Source organism: Schistocerca americana, chromosome 2 (genome assembly GCF_021461395.2).
Source record: "Schistocerca americana isolate TAMUIC-IGC-003095 chromosome 2, iqSchAmer2.1, whole genome shotgun sequence".
Classification (NCBI taxonomy): Eukaryota; Metazoa; Arthropoda; class Insecta; order Orthoptera; family Acrididae; genus Schistocerca; species Schistocerca americana.
Window position 1 is genome coordinate 792,001,623 of NC_060120.1, and position 21,101 is coordinate 792,022,723.

General features: G+C 41.7%; 1 protein-coding gene across 1 annotated transcript in view; it reads right to left on the bottom strand.

Moving 5' to 3' along the window:
* LOC124594436 overlaps positions 1-21,101 on the bottom strand; it is an 822,371-nt gene that overhangs the window by 557,426 nt on the left and 243,844 nt on the right. The window contains exons 20-22 of the mRNA XM_047132812.1: positions 16,692-16,941; positions 14,510-14,667; positions 1,245-1,338 (exon numbers count right to left, since the gene is read on the bottom strand). Of these exons, the coding sequence (XP_046988768.1) occupies positions 1,245-1,338; positions 14,510-14,667; positions 16,692-16,941 (502 nt within the window). The remainder of the gene's footprint in view (positions 1-1,244; positions 1,339-14,509; positions 14,668-16,691; positions 16,942-21,101) is intronic.

The following is a 21,101-nucleotide window of genomic DNA, read 5'->3' on the forward strand; positions in this document are numbered from 1 at the left end:
GCCTCGGTCTGCAGTCGCGTAATGTGTGTGTGTGTGTGTGTGTGCGCGCATATATATATATATATATATATATATATATATATATATATATATATATATATATATGTGTGTGTGTGTGTGTGTGTGTGTGTGTGTGTGTGTGTGTATTGTTGACAAAGGTCATTGTGTGTGTGTGTGTGTGTGTGTGTGAGTGTGTGTGTGCGTGCATGTGTATATTGTTGACAAAGGCCATTCGCCGAAAGCTTTAAGTGTGAAAATCTTTTCGTTGTGCCTATCTGCGACTCAGCATCTCCGCTATATGGTGAGTAGCAACTTTCCTTCTGAAATATTAATACCAGGTGAAATCAGATGAGAGAGTGTAGTACATTTTACATGATACGTAAACTGTTTGTTTCATTGTGACTAAAATATAGAGAAAAATTGCTGAATTATTTTAATAATGAAAGTATCTGAATTTTTTCGCAGGCCTCTTGCGATCGCTTAAACTTGCTTCCACAACTTCACACGAAACATATGAAACAGCTATCAAGGTAGAGGTTTAAAGTAGGATGTGCTGCACCGAAACTGATGAAGTCGATTTTATATGCCGGAAAGGTTATACACAGCCATTGCTTTTCTGGGAGATGAAATGGATTTGTTTTGTTAATGATGATGAAAAAGGCAAGACAACAATTGAACACTGCTAACAATCCGACAAATTAGACACGTAACTGAGAAGGTAAGTGTACTTCAATACAAAAAAGCCAATTTTCGTCGGAACAACATACTAAGGTGCCTTCTTAAGGTAAAAGCCGAGGGACTTTTATGAATTGTTGCAATCATGTCGCCTGATTTGGTACCCTTTGCCTTCATCCTGTGTCCTCACGAATTAAAATTTATGGCTAAAAATTTCTTCATCCTGTGATGTGGTTATGGTAAAGGTATATCTTTTCAGTCCTTTCAGAATCGTATTTTTGAGGTATCTGCAATCTTCTCAGTATTATTTTGAAAGACCCTGCTGGGAAAATGCCACAGTACATTGCTCTAAAAGCGGATTATGTCACCTAAAAAAAGCACAGAATTAGAATGGTAGTGCGGAAAACTTTTAGGTTGCGTTGTCTTACGATCTCACGAGTTAGAAGTAAGAGCTCATTTATCTAAGATAGTGGTTTATCGCAGTTGATGAGATGTTTAAGAACACGCAAGTGTAACTTTTCAGTTAAATAATTGTAACGTGCTGAGCTGCAGGCGGCTGTGGTACGCACCCTTCTGCGGAGTCTGCGAGTAGCTGCTGCCACTGAGAGCCCAGTGCGGCGTCGCCCAGTCCGATGATGACGTCGTGCCTTGGCTGAGTGATGTCTGCAACAGTAACAGAGCCGTCCTCTGAGCCATGGTACATTCTCCGCACTGCTAAAATTAAGGGCAAGGGGACTTTGTATTCAGATTTACCATCATTTATGGGGAAAGCAAATCACTTCTCAATCTACAAATTTAATTCAAAAATAAGAAAGTTAGGCAACACTAGTAGGGGATATTGTTCCCGCCGAGGTAGCAACGGCTCGCACAGCGATTGCGAAAGGACTGAAGTGCACAAGATTCCGGCAGGAGGCGTCCAGCCTGAGATAATCACTACAGCACAACACTTATCGAGGCTACGGGCAACTGAAATGAGTACAGCACAACTGACGTTCGGCTGAAATGTGGCGCGATCGTAAACATTAGGCTATGCCACAGGGAAATTGTTTCCAAAATGTTAATTTGGTATTTAGATTCGTTGGCTTCGCAAACTCACAACCAAGATATCATCTTTCAACTTAACCTAGACCTTGTGCAGATCAGTCAGGCACCACAATCAAATGACAGATTTCATCCGGACGCCAGCTATACAGTACTCAGTTTAGTGACTCACATCGATCCAACAGAGAACTTGTTCCACAATGGCACCAGCAGAAGGCGCATGGTTCATATCACGTGGGCTGATCCCACGGTACCAGAGTGATCGGTATAACCGGAACCGCCAAACCGACTAAAAAGCTAGTTTAACTTTGATTACAGAGCTACTTAGACCCTAGAGTGTTGTGCGCCGTACGAGTGGTTGCTCACTGGATCACAGTGCTTACCTGTCTGCTGTACATGAACCTGGCTTGTGGTTATGGACTGGAAACGTTTGGAACCTCGTTTTGGCTAACTTGAGCTGACCGGGATTTTTCGCTGACATTGCATCCGTTTGAATTTGTGAACCGTTGTGGTTCTGCGTCAGTAAACGGTGCGCAATGTAAACGATGAATTTAATAGAGGAGGTGATGAAAATTACTTTCTTTACTACCTTGATCTCATTAGTTTATGCAGTACACACATACGAGATTTTTTTTGTTTTTTAAGGTCTCCTACAATTTCACCATGTTACTGATACATGGCAGAAGTCGTTCCGTTTGCCGCTGCCGCTTTACCTTGAGCGGCCCACTCTTCGGTACGAACTTTATTGCGAGCATTGTAATGATCGATTCGGCCAAGTTAAAGGAGTGTAACATTATTCGATTTTTGAGGTCGCAAGAATAGATTACACCACAAATTCACCGTAGGGTGAAATCCCTATGTGGTTACTACATTTTGAACGAGGTGTGCTGCGGAAGTGGTCAGGAAAGGTCGAAGTGATAGGTATGATGACGATTGCTATGGACGGTAGTCGGCGGCGGATGATGATCTTACGCAGTGACCAGAACAAGTCGTTGGAGGCAAGCGGAGAGCTATGAAGTCTCAGTTCAAGAATCACTTCGCAAACCTTTCTGGGTCACCAAGTGGCACACTTCGTGTACATTGAGTACAAAACATCTGGACTTAAAATAACAATTCTCGGCAAATGCAGTAAATGTTCAAACATGTTCAATGTTACGAGAAATTTGGGGCCTTTTTGGACAGAACTGCGACGATGGATGACGGATTTCTCTCAGAACTCCAGAAACGAAACAACAATCAATGCGTGCTCACTTCCCAAAACAAGCAAAAGTTTTTTTTGAGCGGATTCAGCAACAACAACTATAGGTGACGATCTTTTTGGACTAGAATGGTGCTATGGTCTTGACTTTGTGACACCTGGGACTTTAATCAGTGTGTTAATTTTTTATGAGGCATGACGAAGGCTTTGCAGGTATATTCAAAACAAACGAAAGAAATGGTTGTCAACAGATGTCATTCTACTGTAGGACAAAGACAGACCAGATGCTGCTCTATCGACCAGACAACTTCACCGGTTAAACAGGGAGCGTGCTCCATCACCTGAGGATTTGACATAAAGTGGCTTTTACAGTTTTCCCAGTAACCTGACCACAAATGAAAAGCGCAACACTGTGTATGTTTTACAGCATTAATTTATTTTGTAAGCCGGCAACAGAAGTCACTAAATATGAAGATTTTTTCTGAAAAACTCGAAGTAACGTTAATTTACGATAGATGCAGACAGTATAGGCTTGTCCTGAAAGAGAGAAATAACACGATACATTAGCTGTAATATGTGTAAACAGTAACTGTGGATCACAAACAACTACTTATTACGTAATAGGTCATGCACAAGAATCATATCTTCGAAAAATATCTAAAACATACGTTTATTCAAGTAGACGCAGAGTGAAATTCGTGACATCAGCGAAGGAAAGTATACATAATCAACACGAAAAGCACGTTTAAATATGAGGTGAAGTTTTTGGATCTAGGTTTCCGAAGCGTTAATTTACCTGACACACGTTATTTTACTCGGACATAAAGGAAATACCGAAAGTTGTCTTATATGTGTTGATATAAGTAAATAGGTGTGAACTGAACGGAATTTGTACTTAGCTGGTTTCGTGACACCTTTTACATTAGAGTCCCAAGAAGAAGAGTGTAGTGCTAGTATACTTCACAAAAGCAACGTAAAATGTGGAGCACAACAAAGCCCATTTCTGCTCGACTTGGCAAACAGCGCAGTGGAGAAGGCCGTGAAAATGTTGAAGATTACGAGAGGCCTGGACGCTCCAGCACATCATCAATGATGAAATCATAGAAAAAGCGGGAGAAATGTTTATGAACGTTCGCCGGAACACAGAGAAGTTACTGTGGATTCTGACACATCAATTCGTTCATTGCATGAAACTTTTTAAGATGTTTTGGGCATGAAGTGTGACAGTAAAATTTGATCCAAGATTACTGAATATGGAACAAAGCGGTCAAGAGTCGGAAGATGAAGTCCACAATTATGCAGAACTACTTAAAGGTGTCGTAACGGGTGATGAAACATAGGTTTAAGTATAGGACGTTGAAAATAACGGACAGTCATCTCACTGGAAGCATTCGGGATCAAGACCGAAAAATGCTTGAGAAGTGTGGAAATGTGATGGTTACGCTCACAGATTTCTTCGATTTTAACAGCACACCACACATGAGGTCCTCTCACAAGCTCAACGTGGTTTATGTGACGCAGTCAGAAAAGAAACTCATGGATTTTTAGAGAAAAAAATCATGGCTTTTGTACCGATATAATTCACTTGCTCACACTTAGTTACTTGTGAGTTTTTGGCCGTAACCAATGACGTCATTTTGCCCCAGCCTCCATATTCCTATGTGCCTTTTGAATGTTTCGGGAAAATAGAAAAATTTAAAATGTCGTCATTTTAAAAGCATAAATGAGAGTAAATATGCATCACCAAGAGAGTTAAAAGATATCCGGAAGTTTTCCGGGGATTGGAGAAAGCGTTGGTATGAGTGAGTAATATCGAATGAGGACTATTTTGTCGGAAAATTTCCAAACTACAGAAAAGGACCGTAAGAGCAAAAACCAAAAATAGTAGTCGAGCTCATTGTAAAGATCTGTTCAAAACACTAAGGATCTTATGCACAACATGTACCAATCAACTGTACGCATCGAATAACGTTCATAATTACTGCTCTCAGTCCGTGTCATCGAACAATATCTACAATGAACTTAGAATTACCAAGAAAGAATAACATAAAACTCAACCGTGTTGAATGATGTATTCCGAAATCTTCAGATATGTGTCACGAAGAGCGTTACCATGCTGAATCAAACAATCAACTAGGTTGTTATGGCGCCGAGAAAAAAAAACTGTACAACGAATTGTCGAAGAAGACTAAAGAGTTTACTAAAACAAACTCATTCAAAGTGAAAGTTAAAATATACATGTAACGCAGTACATTCTATACAGTGACGGGTTATTTAGAAAAAAACAAAGTAGGGACGTGGTAAAAAAAGCAACACAAATAAACAATAATAATGATAATAAAACAACTATCACTTCCATAACACTTTCACACTATGTTTTCATCCTATTCTATTCTTACTGACTTCTTTACTTCCAAAGTAATGCAATTTATAACGTTAACAGCTCACTCACTCACTGGCCCAGTTTTTCAGGTTCGCAAATGGGAGGTTGCGGTACACAAGACATCGTCGCTATGGTCCTGACGTCAGCTGGTAGTGTGTGAAGTGCTCTTGTGTGAAGGAACGTTCTTAAAGTGAATGGAAGTGAGAAATGAATGAACAGTGTAGCATAGGCCATTTACAATAAAGAACAACTTCTTTGCAAACAGAATTTCACACGAGAAATAAACAGAATGAGGCAACAGTGTTTCAAAATGACTGTCACTGATTCGGGTGAGTGAAATCTCCAATCTACATCCGGCCATCTTGATTCAGGTTTTTCATGGTTTCCCTAAAATACTTCAGGCAAATGCCGGGATGGTTCCTACTATAAGATCACCAGCCCAATCCTTGTCAAATTGTACCTGTATGAACACGATGAAACGTACACACAAGAAAGAATGATGTTTCTTCTACATTGCCCATTTTTCACGTAATTCCCTTCCCGTTCTATGACTTTCTTCAAGTGAGACACAAGGGCGTGTATTCTCCCGGTACCACTTCTTGTTCTGGTCACAAAGCGATTTCTTCCTCTTTGCGAATTACCTCTTCGGCATCTTCAAAATGTCTTCCACGAATGGCATCCTTTAAGGGTTCGATCAGGCTGAGAAGAGAGAGCCAGGTCACAGTTGTAGAGTGGATGGGATAACATTGTCCAACCGTGCTTAAATATGTGTTTCGAAGCCTTCAGACAAGTGTCAGGCCGAGCGTTACCATGTCGAATCAAACAATCAACTAAGTTGTTATGGTGCCGAAGTCGCTGGAAGCATCTACTGAATTAAGTTAATGTGTTCACAAATGCTTCAGAATTAATGATGCTGTCTTTTGGCTCACGAATGAACAAATCCGAAAGCTGCAAGTTGCCAGGTGACGACTGCGGACAGCCTTCACGACCACTGTAAATCTTGGAGCCCTACCGAACCGCCTTCTCGTAGTGGCCTCAACCTCTTTGTCCAGCGACTAACCGTACTTTCGTCAACTGCAGTTTCTCCATAAACTGTAGACAAAAGTTTGTAACTGTTCATAACAGTTTCTTTCTCCGCAGTGTGAAATTAAATGATGACACGCTTCTTGTAACGTACATCACTTACGGACGCCATTTTGAAACATTGCTGAAGCTACGCTGTCTGTCGGAGCAAACGGAAAATTTTCAAGCACATTGCGGAGATAATGCGTACCTAAAGTTTTGCATTGGTACCATTGTTATAGGCTAAGAAAAAAAATGGTACATCACTTTCCGGGCGACCCTCGTAAATGCCTGTGTACACAAATTACGTTACTTTTGTTGTTTTAAATCGTAATCACAAGACATATGAGTTATTCTTGTAAGGGTGATCTATGGATGGTTAAAACTACTACCGCTACTACTATAATATTGATGCGGACGAATTAATAAAATTCCTTCCAAAAAACAAAAATTCCCCTTCGTAAAATGGTTCAAATGGCTCTGAGCACTATGGGACTTAACATCTCAGGTCATCAGTCCCCTAGAACTTAGAACTACTTAAACCTAACTAACCTAAGGACATCACATACATCCATGCTCGAGGCAGGATTCGAACCTGCGACCGTATCAGTCCCGCGGTTCCGGACTGAAGCGCCTAGAACCGCACGGCCACCGCGGCCGGCTCCCCTTCGTACTTAGAAGCTTCTACAAAAAAGAAATCAGGTAGGGCTTATGAACCTCCGCCTCCTCCCTCCTCCCCCCCCCCCCCCCCCCCAAAGTTAAAGGCAGGTACTTTTTACATACGTATAAAACATTTAATTGTCTCTAATGATGTAGACAAATCTGTTTACATGGGCAATGAGTGATGGTATTAATAGTGGCATATTCGTGCTGTCATAAATTAATTAATGACGCCAACGATTGCCAGTATCACCATTACAAACGTATTCGTGCGCGTGAACAACAGAACGAGAATACACGGTGCAGAATGGAGGATTTGTGGTTTAAAGCGTCATTATATGCTGCCTGGCGAAACGGCGGCAAAACGAGGGAAAAGAGAGCGAGATATACCTTTGTGTGCGTACCGTGCGTCATTTCACGGACATAGTTCACCGCCTGATTTACGCGAACTGGAATTAGTATGCTCACTGGGTAATCAGCAAATGTAATTAGTGCATAAATCGATGTCCTCGGATGGAGGCGCCGCACTACTAAAGAGCAACGCAGCGCGACGGTTTTAATTCGCTGTCATCATTGTACACTGCCGCATAGCTGTTTTGTTGCGTACTAAACAGTGTAGCGGCAATGCATTTCTGGAACTGATAATTTTTATGTTCTCCAGGCCTGAAATAAATGGCTTCTCTTTTTAATGTCGTAGTTCTTGAAGGTATTGTCATGTCGTACGACGTGCTGAGAAATCTCTAGTAAAAACAGTGACGAAACAGTTAAGATACTATCGTCCGGAAAGACTTAACGTGATTGTTATATAAATACGTAGTTCATAAATGTAGATGTAGATGATAGAAATGTATTCCAAGAATTAAAAACATTTTATGATGATATGTGAAAGAGTTCACCGTAAAATTCTCGTCTGGGCTATTCTTCAATTTTATTACTATAGTGCAAGCCTTCAAAATATGGACTGTATTAGGTTTTATGCATTAACATTAGCCGCACGGGATTAGCCGAGCGGTCTGAGGCGCTGCAGTCATGGTCTGTGCGGATGATCCCCGCGGAGGTTCGAGTCCTCCCTCGGGCATGGGTGTGTGTGTGTGTTTGTCCTTAGGATAATTTAGGTTAAGTGGTGTGTAAGATTAGGGACTGATGACCTTAGCAGCTAAGATTTCACACACATTTCGACATAAACAGTATCAAAACATTACTTAAAGTAATGACAACACCTCATGCAGAATAGTTTCTGTCTATTCAAAGAAAGACACATCCTGCGACGTCACAAAAAGAAATCCGTGTCTGCAGTTTGCTGGCAGGTTTCTCATGTAAAATAGCACTTTCAAACAATTAAATGTAAGTACATGTGTTTGTTCAGAAAGTAAAGAGATCAAATAACATAGACAAACTGGCAGACTATGAAATATATAACATGAACTGCTGAAACTACGACCATTTCAATATAAGTCAAAGTGGCAGAAATTTTTAAAAAGATCTTTAAGCAACTTCCTGCAGTTCTTCGTGATCGACGAGAAAATAGGCCATTGGTAGCTACCTGTTTATCTGAAACTGGAAGCAGTATTAACTACTTAAAAGTCTTTCATGTACTTACAGAACAAAAGCGGAGAACTGAGAATCCCACAACGTTTAAAGACTTTTCAGGTTCAAAATTACGCAGTCACATCAAACCTAGCGAAAAGACAACGAATACACCAGAGCTGTCATTGCTTCCAACAAATGTTTTCTTGAAGTATTCCTCTAATTTAATCTTATCTCCTTCTGTTCCTTCAAAAATAACCCATCCCATCACTAAAAAAAGGAAAGAAGACACACACTGTAACGTTTTTCATTACTATTGATTCAATTTCCCGTAATAATAAAAATGGCAGCAAATTTGTTCCTCCAGTGCATCACATCCATAGAGTAGAATTATTAGAAGCAAATATCTCTGGCCACAGAAAAAGTATATTTTAAATGTTTTCATACTTCAGTTTGTTAATGATAAATGGACAGTAAAACCGAATAACCAGTAAAACTTTCAACATAGACCATCAGTGAAGCAGATTCTCACAAAATACTGGTATTTTAGGGTCACATACTTTTCTGTTTTCTCTACAACATAACATTCCAAATATATGTCGTAGTTAAGAACCAAATTACAGTCAACGGACTTTCATTCGTAAAATATATTTTTTTCACGGTCTCTGTGTACCATGAGAAACTGTAAGATTCTTCAATAATTAACTACATTAAGTTAAAATAAGTTAAAAGAAGGAATGTGTAACTTCAGTTTTTTTAAACACAGAGGATGGTGTCCAGTGCCAAAGATAAACCTAGGGTGTTCACCGTGAAAAAGGTAGTATTTGGAAGTCTTGTTGTTGTTGTTGTTGTGGTCTTTAGTCCTGAGACTGGTTTGATGCAGCTCTCCATGCTACTCTATCCTGTGCAAGCTGCTTCATTTCCCAGTAGGTGCTGCAGCCTACATCCTTCTGAATTTGCTTAGTGTATTCATCTCTTGGTCTCCCTCTACGATTTTTACCCTCCACGCTTCGCTGCAATACTAAATTGGTGATCCCCTGATGCCTCAGAACATGTCGTACCAACCGATCCCTTCTTCTAGTCAAGTTGTAGTCACATTTCAGAGCAGCCTAGGAAATACATTACTACTTCCCATAGAATATTGTGGAATGACCATGAATGTGAAATTGGTTTAATTTGAGTCTTCTTCATTGTTTAGGCCAACTGAAATGCTCGAGATTATTGAACCGAATTAATTGCAGCGTATCCTTGCCGACTGCATGACCATGACCATTACGCGAAACCAGCTGACGGATTAAAACTTTTCGCTGGACCGGGACTTCAACCTGAGGCCGTTGCCTTCCACAGGCCATGTTCGTATCGTCTGAGGTATCCAAGCAGTTCTCATAACCGTCCATCGCAACATTAATTCTGTCGGAACATTTCTCACTTGGAAACTACGCAAAATCGAATAATCCGCTCCAGAGTAAAGGATTACTTATGACGACCCTCAATCTTTTAAAAGTGTAGCAAGAATAAAAAGAAAAAGACACTAACAGTTTAGTGTGACTTCAATTTCTACAAATACGTAAAAACAGTACTGCAGCCTGCATTTAACCTATGAGACTAGGTCCATATCAGTGTCCACCAATAGGTGTTAGGAGGAAATAACTTCAGACATAACCTCTCCATTTGCACCCGCTTCCCCTATTGTAACGCACTTTATTAGAGTTTTGCGTTCAAAATTCTGCTCCGTATGCCTAAAAACACCCTTGTTTCTCTGTATGTCTCCGTTACTGAGGAAATGATAATTGTTTTCAAATCTTCTCAGATCTGGTAACTGTGACTTTACCTAGTGAACAGTTTGGCTCTGCAGATAGTATATTGCTGTCATTTCCTATGAGCGGAAATGAATTGACATTTGAATTTTCCCTTCACTTCGATGATAACTGAGTGGATAAGTGCTGCATGGGACTTCAGTGGTACGGCGTCGAACGGAATTGAGGCCGGCATTTCATATAACACTGTCTCTTCGTCCTGAGGCTCATTCTTCCAGAAATGAAGTCACAAGACGCTGGCCGAAAACATGCGCTTGTTTTAACTATACATTAACATAAAGAGAAAGTAAACGATTAAACAACATTTTACGTCAAACACACTTTGTTAAGTAAAGATCAGAAACAGAAAAACAAAAATGCTGCATCATGAGACAAAAAGCTTTGGACACTTCTTAAAAAGAAAACTACGAAATTCACTCCTTAGCGTGACTGTGATAAAGTTCAATTATAAACAACAACTGACAGTTTTCTTAACAGTGAATCGATAGATTCGCTATTCGAACGATGCAGAAGAAAACGTAATTCAACCCAGCTATAAAAATATGACATACGGTGCCGAAGGATAGAATATTATGGAATTATGTCCCATCGACGACCAAGTCATTAGGGACAGAATACAAGCTCCGCTTTGGGAAGGACAAAGCCGAAAATCTAACTTGGCTATTTCATAGGAACCTTTCTGTGTGTTACGTGAAATGACTTCAAGCATTTCAAGCACCAAAGGCAAACCTAGATCTGGATGTATGTATCTGAAACACTTTGTATAATCGATTCATTGTGTTAAACCTTTAATCTTAGATTATATCTCTTAAGTGGAGTACAAAAGGAGGTGTTGGTATAAAACATTGATTCCTATTTTTTGTGGACAATTGTTGTTTGGAGTTTCCTCTTTCAGCTGATGTATGTTCCGTTGATTTTGGATGACTGTAACTATTTTTAATTTATTTTAAAATAATTTACTGCACATACAGGGTCCAAGAGCACTTGTTCAGTTACGACAAGATATCTCGGGACTGTTTACTCTAAAAGGTGGTGATTTATGTTGATTTACATTAGAAATCCTGCTGCATAGGCTGGCTACACTCGTTGCTGTGGTATCACTTCCTGTTTATGGTATATTGCAAGGTATCATCCACGTTTTGTAAGGTTCATTACACCTCGCGTTGTGTGCGTTTGGACGTGTTGCTCATTGAGTTGTGTTTCTCCGTCTAATATTTCTCCACAAATGGGAATATTTAAAAGGAGAAGAAATAAGGGAAGTAGATTGTAACGAACAAGTATTGTTGGAATTTTACATCAAGAGACTGGATTCAGTACAGCAAAGCTGAGGCAGCAGGACCCGAATGTACTCGTAGGAACACCATTCATGAAGAAGCTGGAGCGGTAATAAAGCCAGTATATAGAGATGCAGCACATCCATATCTTTTCAAGAAATACCTCACAGGAAAAACTGAGAAAGTAAATGAATCTTTCAACAATATTGTATCGACCAGGCTGCCCAAAAACGTATTTGTGGTCTTCAAAACGCTGAAGACTGGGGGGGCAACGATGCTGTAATCTCCTTCAATGATGGGAATGAAGGCAGAATAAAGACTTTGAAGCAATTCGGAATTAAATCTCGCCATAAAACAGAAGCTTTCCTTCCAGAACTCGATAGACAGCGAGTCTCCAAGGCAGAAATTATGGTAAAAATCCAAGAGAAACAACAAGATGCCTCAGAGATTAAAACTGACTGCATCTGAAGGTCCTCAAGAAGATAAAGATCAAAACGCGGGAGAGTTTCAAGCTGTCTCTTCATTCAGTAGTGAGCTTTCCGTTGTTTCATTCAATTGAGATTCCTGAGAACTATTTTTTTCCAAATGTTTCTCATTATCTCATAAATCACTTAAGCTAAAGATCTGACTTTTACTTCGTATTGACAGTGGTATTATGCTTATATGGATCTACAATGGTAGAGATAGCACGCATAGGTCGATCACAAAAATATTTTTAAAACCTGTATTAACAAAATCATATCTTGCTTCCTATCAAATTTAAATACTTGATAGTAGCTCAGTACATGTATAACATGAGTCTATATCCTGGAAAAGTTTTGTGCTATTATCTTGGATAGTTACTGGGAAAATGGGATATGAATATGTTAAATGTAACATTATCGGGAGAGGACACTGATATTGCCCTAAAAGGTACACAGTGACAACACGTAGTTCTTGAATTTGATGAAGAATAATATGAAATACTGAAAACAGCTTTTGATGCATTTAGAAGCCATTAGATAGGCGATATGCAACCTGTGACGTTACATCCTACTCTAGCATTACTTTTCCTCAACAGTAGTTGTCGACACCAGTAATATTTTTCAAAGTTTGGACAGGTCAGTACTATTCAGCTGCTTTCCTGATAACTTCCACACATTTTTATACACAGTATATTTCAAGCTAAAATTTATGAAAAGGAATTACTTTATTTTCGATGTTACAATCGATAAGTACTAGCTCTGAATGTACAGTTAAAATTACATTTTTTTTAGAAACATTTGAAATTACGAATTATTTGGCACAATTAAAATTTATATTATTAATTACACAATCTAGTACTGTTTAGTATGTTTATTTCTGGATCCATTTAAGACATAATAATCAAAACTAATGGAAATTCATTTGTCAAGAAAACTTGTAAACCCTTTGGAATATTGTTATTTTCGCTGAGTGAGGTAGTAATAAGCATGCATCTGATGCGATCGGACGTATTTTTGTAATTTGTGCGAACCATGTAATTTAGTCTTTGTCAATGCGAAAATTCAAAAGACTATATGATATACTAAAATGTGACAAAATATATTAAAGTAACAACAAAAATTCTGCAGCAACAATCTTCAAATTTATTTAGATCAGTTCAACCATGAGGACCTAAAATGTTAGAATTTCAGCCTCAAGAATGAGACCTGTAGACAAGAAGAACTGGAGCCAACTCTACACGAAAAGCTAAGTAAACTAGGAAGTTCATTGTAATCTTCGCTCCTCTCAGATTTTTCGTAAAAGACTTTGCTTAATGTGGACAATAGATGAAATTATGAAGGAGGGGGGAGATTACAAACCGTACCCATTGTAGACTTTTAGTAATATACAGGGTGTAAATTTTAAGTTGACATTCCAGAATAACTCGAAAAGTAAGCTTCACTCGAAAAAATATGTAGAATCCAAAGTTGATTATTTTGGAGGGGGACATCTCTCGGTACTAAAATTAGCCCGCCAGCCCATGCCCCTGGGGTGAGGTGGGAGGCAACTTTAAAATTTCAAAGGAGAACCCCCATTTTTTATTGCAGAATCAGATTCTACTTAAAACACTACGTACATTTTGTCTTAAACATTCGTTTTGATTCTTGGTAGTTGGTGCTGTAAATCAAGAAAATCCATTTTCTCATTTTTGCCTAGAAAATGGTTAGCGATAAATAAAATTACTTATTTGCTTCGTAGGACGTTTGGTTGGTTAGTTAGCTAGTCAGATGATTTGTTTGATAATTAAAAGTTGTGTGGCCTCATGACCACGAAACAAACTAAACTTATCCGAACCTGCGGAAAAAATTAATATTTGGGTCAACATTTGTAAAACTCTAATTCCTCTCTCTCAAACCCCACCCTACGGGGAGAGAGGGAGAGTTTGGATTTAACGATTCAAAATTTACATAGTAAATAAGTATATTTTATTTATCCATAACCATTCTCCACGCAAAAAAGGAGACATTGGTTTTTTTTTAATTAGAGCTCCAACTACCAAGAATCAAAACAAATGTTTAAGGCAAAATGTACATACTTTTTTATGTAGAACCTGATTCTACAATAAAAAATGGCGGTTCCCATTTGAAATTTTAAAGTTGGCGGCCGCCCTACTCCCAGGGGGCTGCAGTGGCGGGCTAATTTTAGCATCAGCAGATGTCCGCCTCGAAAATAAGCAGTTATGGATTGTACACATTTTTTCGTGTGAAGCTTATTTTTCGAGTTATTCTGGTTTGTCAACTTAAAATTTACACCCTTTATATATGCTCCAAGAGTATACAGTAATGTTACGGAGTTGTATGAAACGGAATGTCAGATAACGTGAAGCAGGAAGCCCAGCTCAGCGAGACAAGCGCATGCAGAGACTCACCTCTAGAGTGCGGAGTACGTGCATGACGGCGCCCTCGACGGACAGGCCCAGTACGTTGTTGGTCCGCGGGCAGTGCACGATGGCCGGTGGCGCCGACGTCGCCGTGATGTACGCGTCCTCCACCGACTCCGTGAGCGGCGTCGGCGGCGGCAGGTCGTCTGCAAACACTCAGCCGGTTTGCGCTTACTCTGTTGTTAAGATCTGCATTATTTTACAATGATCTAAAGTATACAGATTTTAATCATTACTTTTTTGCGTGGTCAGTTCCAATCACTGAATATCAACAAAACGAAGTAACAGTAAAGCGATTCTGTTCTCATTGTTTCATTGTCCATCAATGAAAGCCGGCCGCGGTGGCCGTGCGGTTCTAGGCGCTCCAGTCCGGAGCCGCGCTGCTGCTACGGTCGCAGGTTCGAATCCTGCCTCGGGCATGGGTGTGTGTGTGATGTCCTTAGGTTAGTTAGGTTTAAGCAGTTCTAAGTTCTAGGGAACTGATAACCACAGCAGTTGAGTCCCATAGTGCTCAGAGCCATTTGAACCATTTGAACCATCCATCAATGAAAACCCATAACTAAGAAAACAATGTACTCTTCACACTGTCATTGCGCTGGCTCACTTGGCGTAACTAGAGTGACTCGTACTTGTAGCCGGGAAGAAGAAACAAACGTCTCTTGACCCCTGGGGGTAGGTTTTATGGAAGAATTGCTTAGTACAGCCTAATTCGATTCTCTTCAATGATGCTTTCATGCATCTCCAGTCATTCGTATTTTAATGCCCCCCTCCACCCATCCTTTTTCTTCTACTACCACTTTTTCTTCCTTGCTCCTCTGATAATGCACCCTCGCACTTCCCCTTTTCTATTGTCGCTCCTACTTTTTCCGCCCGTCACAAAAATGCTCAACAACGGGAACGGAACCCAGAGTGCGCGGTCTGTCCGCCGTACCATAGGGCACTACTTCCTGGATTTCGTCTGTTCAAACACAAAGCTGATGAAGTGCTACATTAGGTCCTAAACATCAGCATCGGAGGAGATGTAATACCTGTCAAGATTATTGTAAAAGGGAAATATACGGTCCACCAACAGTAATGTGACCATCGCCTACGTTTGACTTCAACGTGCAGTAACCACTCACAGGCGATAGGTGCCAGCAGTACCAATGGAGGGAACATATATAACTTGTCTGGATGTTGCGGATAACAGTGCAGTCGTTGTTGTCGTGTTGAAAGAGAGCGATTTATCTTACTACCGAAAAGGCATCATTGTCTTTCGCGCCAAGGGAGGAAGCAATACCGATACTGCTAAGTTTGTAAAATGTTTGCGAGCCGCCATTGTTGAAGTATGCCTTGTACGGCAAAATGGCGCTATCCATAACCGGCACCGAGGCTACTGTGGTGCATCACAGGAGATAGATGACAACGGTGAACGACAGCTGCGGACATGTGTACGGGCGAACAGATGTACAACTGTTGGACAACTGACCGCTCATATGCACCAAAAGGTTACCAATAGTTCAGTGGACGTTGCTGCATATGGGCCTCCGCAGCAGGCGCTTGGTTCATACACCCTTGTTGACTGTTGTTCATCGACGACGAAGGATGAAATTTGTAGGCCAGTGTCGCAAATGAACGTCCACTGAGTGCGAAGGGTGGCCTTTTCAGACTAGTCAGTTTTTATGCTCCACAGGACAGATTGCCGTTGATGCGCACGGCTCTGGAACAATCGTCGGAAGGGTCCGGTTCGGATCAGGGAGCAAGCTTGGCGTCAGGAACGTTTTTGTGGCATTTCCTGGGAGGTATCATGTTCTGGAAGGCACAACGAATCAATACAGGTATGCATCTATTCTAGTGGACCATGTCTACCCCTACATGCAGGTTGTTTTTCTTTGGCACGAAGGCTTCTACCAGCAGGAACAAGCAACATGTCACACTGATTTCACTGTACGTGTGTGGTCCGAAAAGCACCAGAATTTACCGTATTCCCATGACCACTGGATTCCCCAGATTTAAACCCAGTCGACAACCCAGGGAGACCCACTGTGGGAGCGTGTAGATGGCTGTATGCTTCCACATATGCAATCCTGCCTCCTTCTACTGTAGATACGTCTGCACAAACATGGAGCTCATCCTCTCATGGAAACCAGTTATAAGTACTGTAATCTAGCCGTTGGCAGGAAAGCGTTACCTTGCAGGATGTCGTAGACGCTGAAGCGCAGGTTGACTCGGTGCTGCAAGCCCAGGTAGACGAGCGCGCGCGCCGCGTGGTGTTTGACGTACTTGGCGTAGCGCGTGCTGTGGTTGGTGTAGTACCACTCGTCCGACGGCAGCAGCAGCTGGCTCAGCACGTCGGGCAGCCCCTGGTCCAGCAGCGCGCGGTGGTGCGCCGGCTCCAGCGCCAGCGTCGCCACGATTTGCAGCACCAGCACCAGCAGTTGCTATGGCAACGCCCAACATACTGTAGCAGTTCAACAGTGTGTCGAACACTACAAAACTATCACAGTGTACACAAACCCAGCAGAAGAATAGGTTGTCAGTATCTAATCATTTGCTACCCATCTCTCCCTCCAATAATCCCAACTCTCTCCTGTTCAACCCCGACATCCTCAATTATTTGCTGGATATAGTCCAAATTCTGATTTCCTCTACAGTGTGTACCCTCTAATCTGTTTCAACTACCATGGAAATACTTCCCTGATGCCATGGCAAATGTCCTCTTTGATCCCCTACAGTCTTTACCCTCTAAGGTCCCTCTTCTACCATAGTAATTTTCCCTGAAGTCATAGAGTAACACTGAAAATGCAAGATGCATGGCACCTGCTACCTATATATAATTTTTTTTGAATTGTACGTAAATATTTGTAATTTAAATGCTTTCTTTTAATAAGTAAGTACATTTTTCACTGTATGTATACATTTAGGTAGAAGTCTGTTGATGTTTCATTGTATTTATCTGTGTTTTACTGTGAAATTTTGTAAGTAGGCTGTTTATGTTTTCTTATTGGCAACGTTACGTAGCGCTCTGTATGAAAATCACTGGCTGTGCTGTGTGCAGTCTGTGGCTAGTTTGCATTGTTGCCTGCCATTGTAGTGTTGGGCAGCTGGATGTGAACAGCGCGTATCGTTGCGCAGTTGGAGGTGAGCCGCCAGCAGTGGTGGATGTGGGGAGAGAGATGGCGGAGTTTTGAAATTTGTAAGACTGGATGTCATGAACTGCTATATATACACTCCTGGAAATTGAGATGAGAACACCGTGAATTCATTGTCCCAGGAAGGGGAAACTTTATTGACACATTCCTGGGGTCAGATACATCACATGATCACACTGACAGAACCACAGGCACATAGTTACAGGCAACAGAGCATGCATAATGTCGGCACAAGTACTGTGTATATCCACCTTTCGCAGCAATGCAGGCTGCTATTCTCCCATGGAGACGATCGTTGAGATGCTGGATGTAGTCCTGTGGAACGGCTTGCCATGCCATTTCCACCTGGCGCCACAGTTGGACCAGCGTTCGTGCTGGACGTGCAGACCGCGTGAGACGACGCTTCATCCAGTCCCAAACATGCTCAATGGGGGACAGATCCGGAGATCTTGCTGGCCAGGGTAGTTGACTTACACCTTCTAGAGCACGTTGGGTGGCACGGGATACATGCGGACGTGCATTGTCCTGTTGGAACAGCAAGTTCCCTTGCCGGTCTAGGAATGGTAGAACGATGGGTTTGATGACGGTTTGGATGTACCGTGCACTATTCAGTGTCCCCTCGACGATCACCAGTGGTGTACGGCCAGTGTAGGAGATCGCTCCCCACACCATGATGCCGGGTGTTGGCCCTGTGTGCCTCGGTCGTATGCAGTCCTGATTGTGGCGCTCACCTGCACGGCGCCAAACACGCATACGACCATCATTGGCATCAAGGCAGAAGCGACTCTCATCGCTGAAGACGACACGTCTCCATTCGTCCCTCCATTCACGCCTGTCGCGACACCACTTGAGGCGGGCTGCACGATGTTGGGGCGTGAGCGGAAGACGGCCTAACGGTGTGCGGGACCGTAGCCCAGCTTCATGGAGACGGTCGCGAATGGTCCTCGCCGATACCCCAGGAGCAACAGTGTCCCTAATTTGCTCGGAAGTGGCGGTGCGGTCCCCTACGACACTGCGTAGGATCCTACGGTCTTGGCGTGCATCCGTGCGTCGCTGCGGTCCGGTCCCAGGTCGACGGGCACGTGCACCTTCCGCCGACCACTGGCGACAACATCGATGTACTGTGGAGACCTCACGCCCCACGTGTTGAGCAATTCGGCGGTACGTCCACCCGGCCTCCCGCATGCCCACTATACGCCCTCGTTCAAAGTCCGTCAACTGCACATACGGTTCACGTCCACGCTGTCGTGGCATGCTACTAGTGTTAAAGACTGCGATGGAGCTCCGTATGCCACGGCAAACTGGCTGACACTGACGGCGGCGGTGCACAAATGCTGCGCAGCTAGCGCCATTCGACGGCCAACACCGCGGTTCCTGGTGTGTCCGCTGTGCCGTGCGTGTGATCATTGCTTGTACAGCCCTCTCGCAGTGTCCGGAGCAAGTATTGTGGCTCTGACACACCGGTGTCAATGTGTTCTTTTTTCCATTTCCAGGAGTGTATTATGACTATTAAGGTAAATACATCATTTGTTCTCTATCAAAATCTTTCATTTGCTAACTATGCCTATCAGCAGTTAGTGCCTTCCGTAGTTTGAATCTTTTATTTAGCTGGCGGTAGTGGCGCTTGCTGTATTGTAGTAGCTCGAGTAACCAAGATTTTTGTGAGGTAAGCGATTTGTGAAACGCATAGGTTAATGTTAGTCAGGGCCATTTTTTTGTAGGGATTTTTGAAAGTCAGATTGCGTTGCGCTAAAAATATTGTGTGTCAGTTTAAGCACAGTCATTCATAATTGTTCAATGGGGACGTTTCAACTTATAAGCTCTGGGAAAAAGCCAAAGAAATTGTTATTTGCATCGACTAGCACCGATAATACCAGTGCTTGTGCGTTGTAAAATCTTTGGGTAGGGGGTTGTTGCGCAGAGCGCGCGGAGATAGCGGGGGACGGGTTCCAGCGCTTGTAGTGTGCGGAAGTGTGGTCTCGCAGTAGAGTGTACCATTTCGGCTGCATCATGTACTTGAGCTGACCAGATGACTAGTAACAGGAGGAAGGACAGTGGACGGGCGGAAGAGACTGTATTAATTACGATTGCTCGTTCCTATAATTAGCCGTGGCCCCACAAGATGCTACCGTCTTCAACAACAGCAGCAGTTCCAGCAATACAGATTCGTTGTCGGCTCCGAGTTTCGTCGGCACTGAAGTAAGACTGTTTGTTGGTAGAAAGTATTAACGGCTAACCCAGCAGCACAACTTAATGTGATTTGATTAATGAACTTTATTTAAATAATATTCTGTTAAATTCACGGCGATTGTGTCCTTATTGCCCTCAGACATTGTTACCAAGCAGGATCGTTGATCCCTTTTTTCCTTATATGCTAAACGAAGTTTGAGAATCTATCACTGGAAAAAATTAAGAGTGCGGAAGTTTTATTTATTTTACATATAGCTTGGGGCAGATGGCTGTTTGATTTGGTACGCATTCTAGTAAATTTAATTCTGTTCAAGTCAGTGAGAAAAAAAAAGGCTCGGTTGTTCAGACAATAACATGAAATCCAATTTGAAAATTAAGTAACTGCAAAGTAAAAAGTGCTTGCTTTTCTCTAAATTTCTTTGATGACGTTATGTTATGGTCTCTGAAAGTCATTGTTCACGTAACGAAGTTCAATACTTACATACAGTTTAAGTGGATATTTTCAAATAATTACTCGATTGCCCTTTTCAAAATTTAGTGACAAACTTAATGTAAAAATGATTTCTCATTTTTCTTTATCATTACATACTCACTTAAAATTAGTGTCAAAAAACGTGACAACCTTCAGTTGCCACGTCAGTGTTTACTAATAAATGTTTTTCTTTCCCATCATCTTGTACAGGATTTTGGATGTAAACCGCCCTAGTGGGCTGGCGACTGTAAGAATTTCCTTTTTGTTCATTAGTGTAACTTTTGGATTCATGATCAGTGGTACCCCTTTTCTGTCCAGTGTTGTTAGTGAGTGAATGCACAAAATAACTTTCATTTTTCCAAATTGTTGGGTTTAATTACTTTTTTATTTTTAGTAGACTTTTCTATAAGAAAGATCGGTTGTACACTTTCCCCCTACTTACTGGTATTACTTCTTCGGGAAAGATAGCCTTACCCAATTAGAATATTTCCATTAGGTATACACGCAATCATATTTTATATCGCAAGCAGGATAGGCCGATTAGTAAGGGGGAGGTTACAATAGCACATGTCCTATTATTTGGTGCCTTCTTATTTTCAGTGTTCTGCATATGTTCCTTTCCCCGCCTACTCTGCAGAGTACCTCCTCATTCCGTTCCTTATCAGACCATATAATATTCAACATCTTTCCGGAGCACCACACCACAATCACCTTGATTCTCTTCTTCTCCTGGACTGATTCCGGCTCATTATTCAGTGCCATGCGATGTTGCTCTCCAGATGCACAT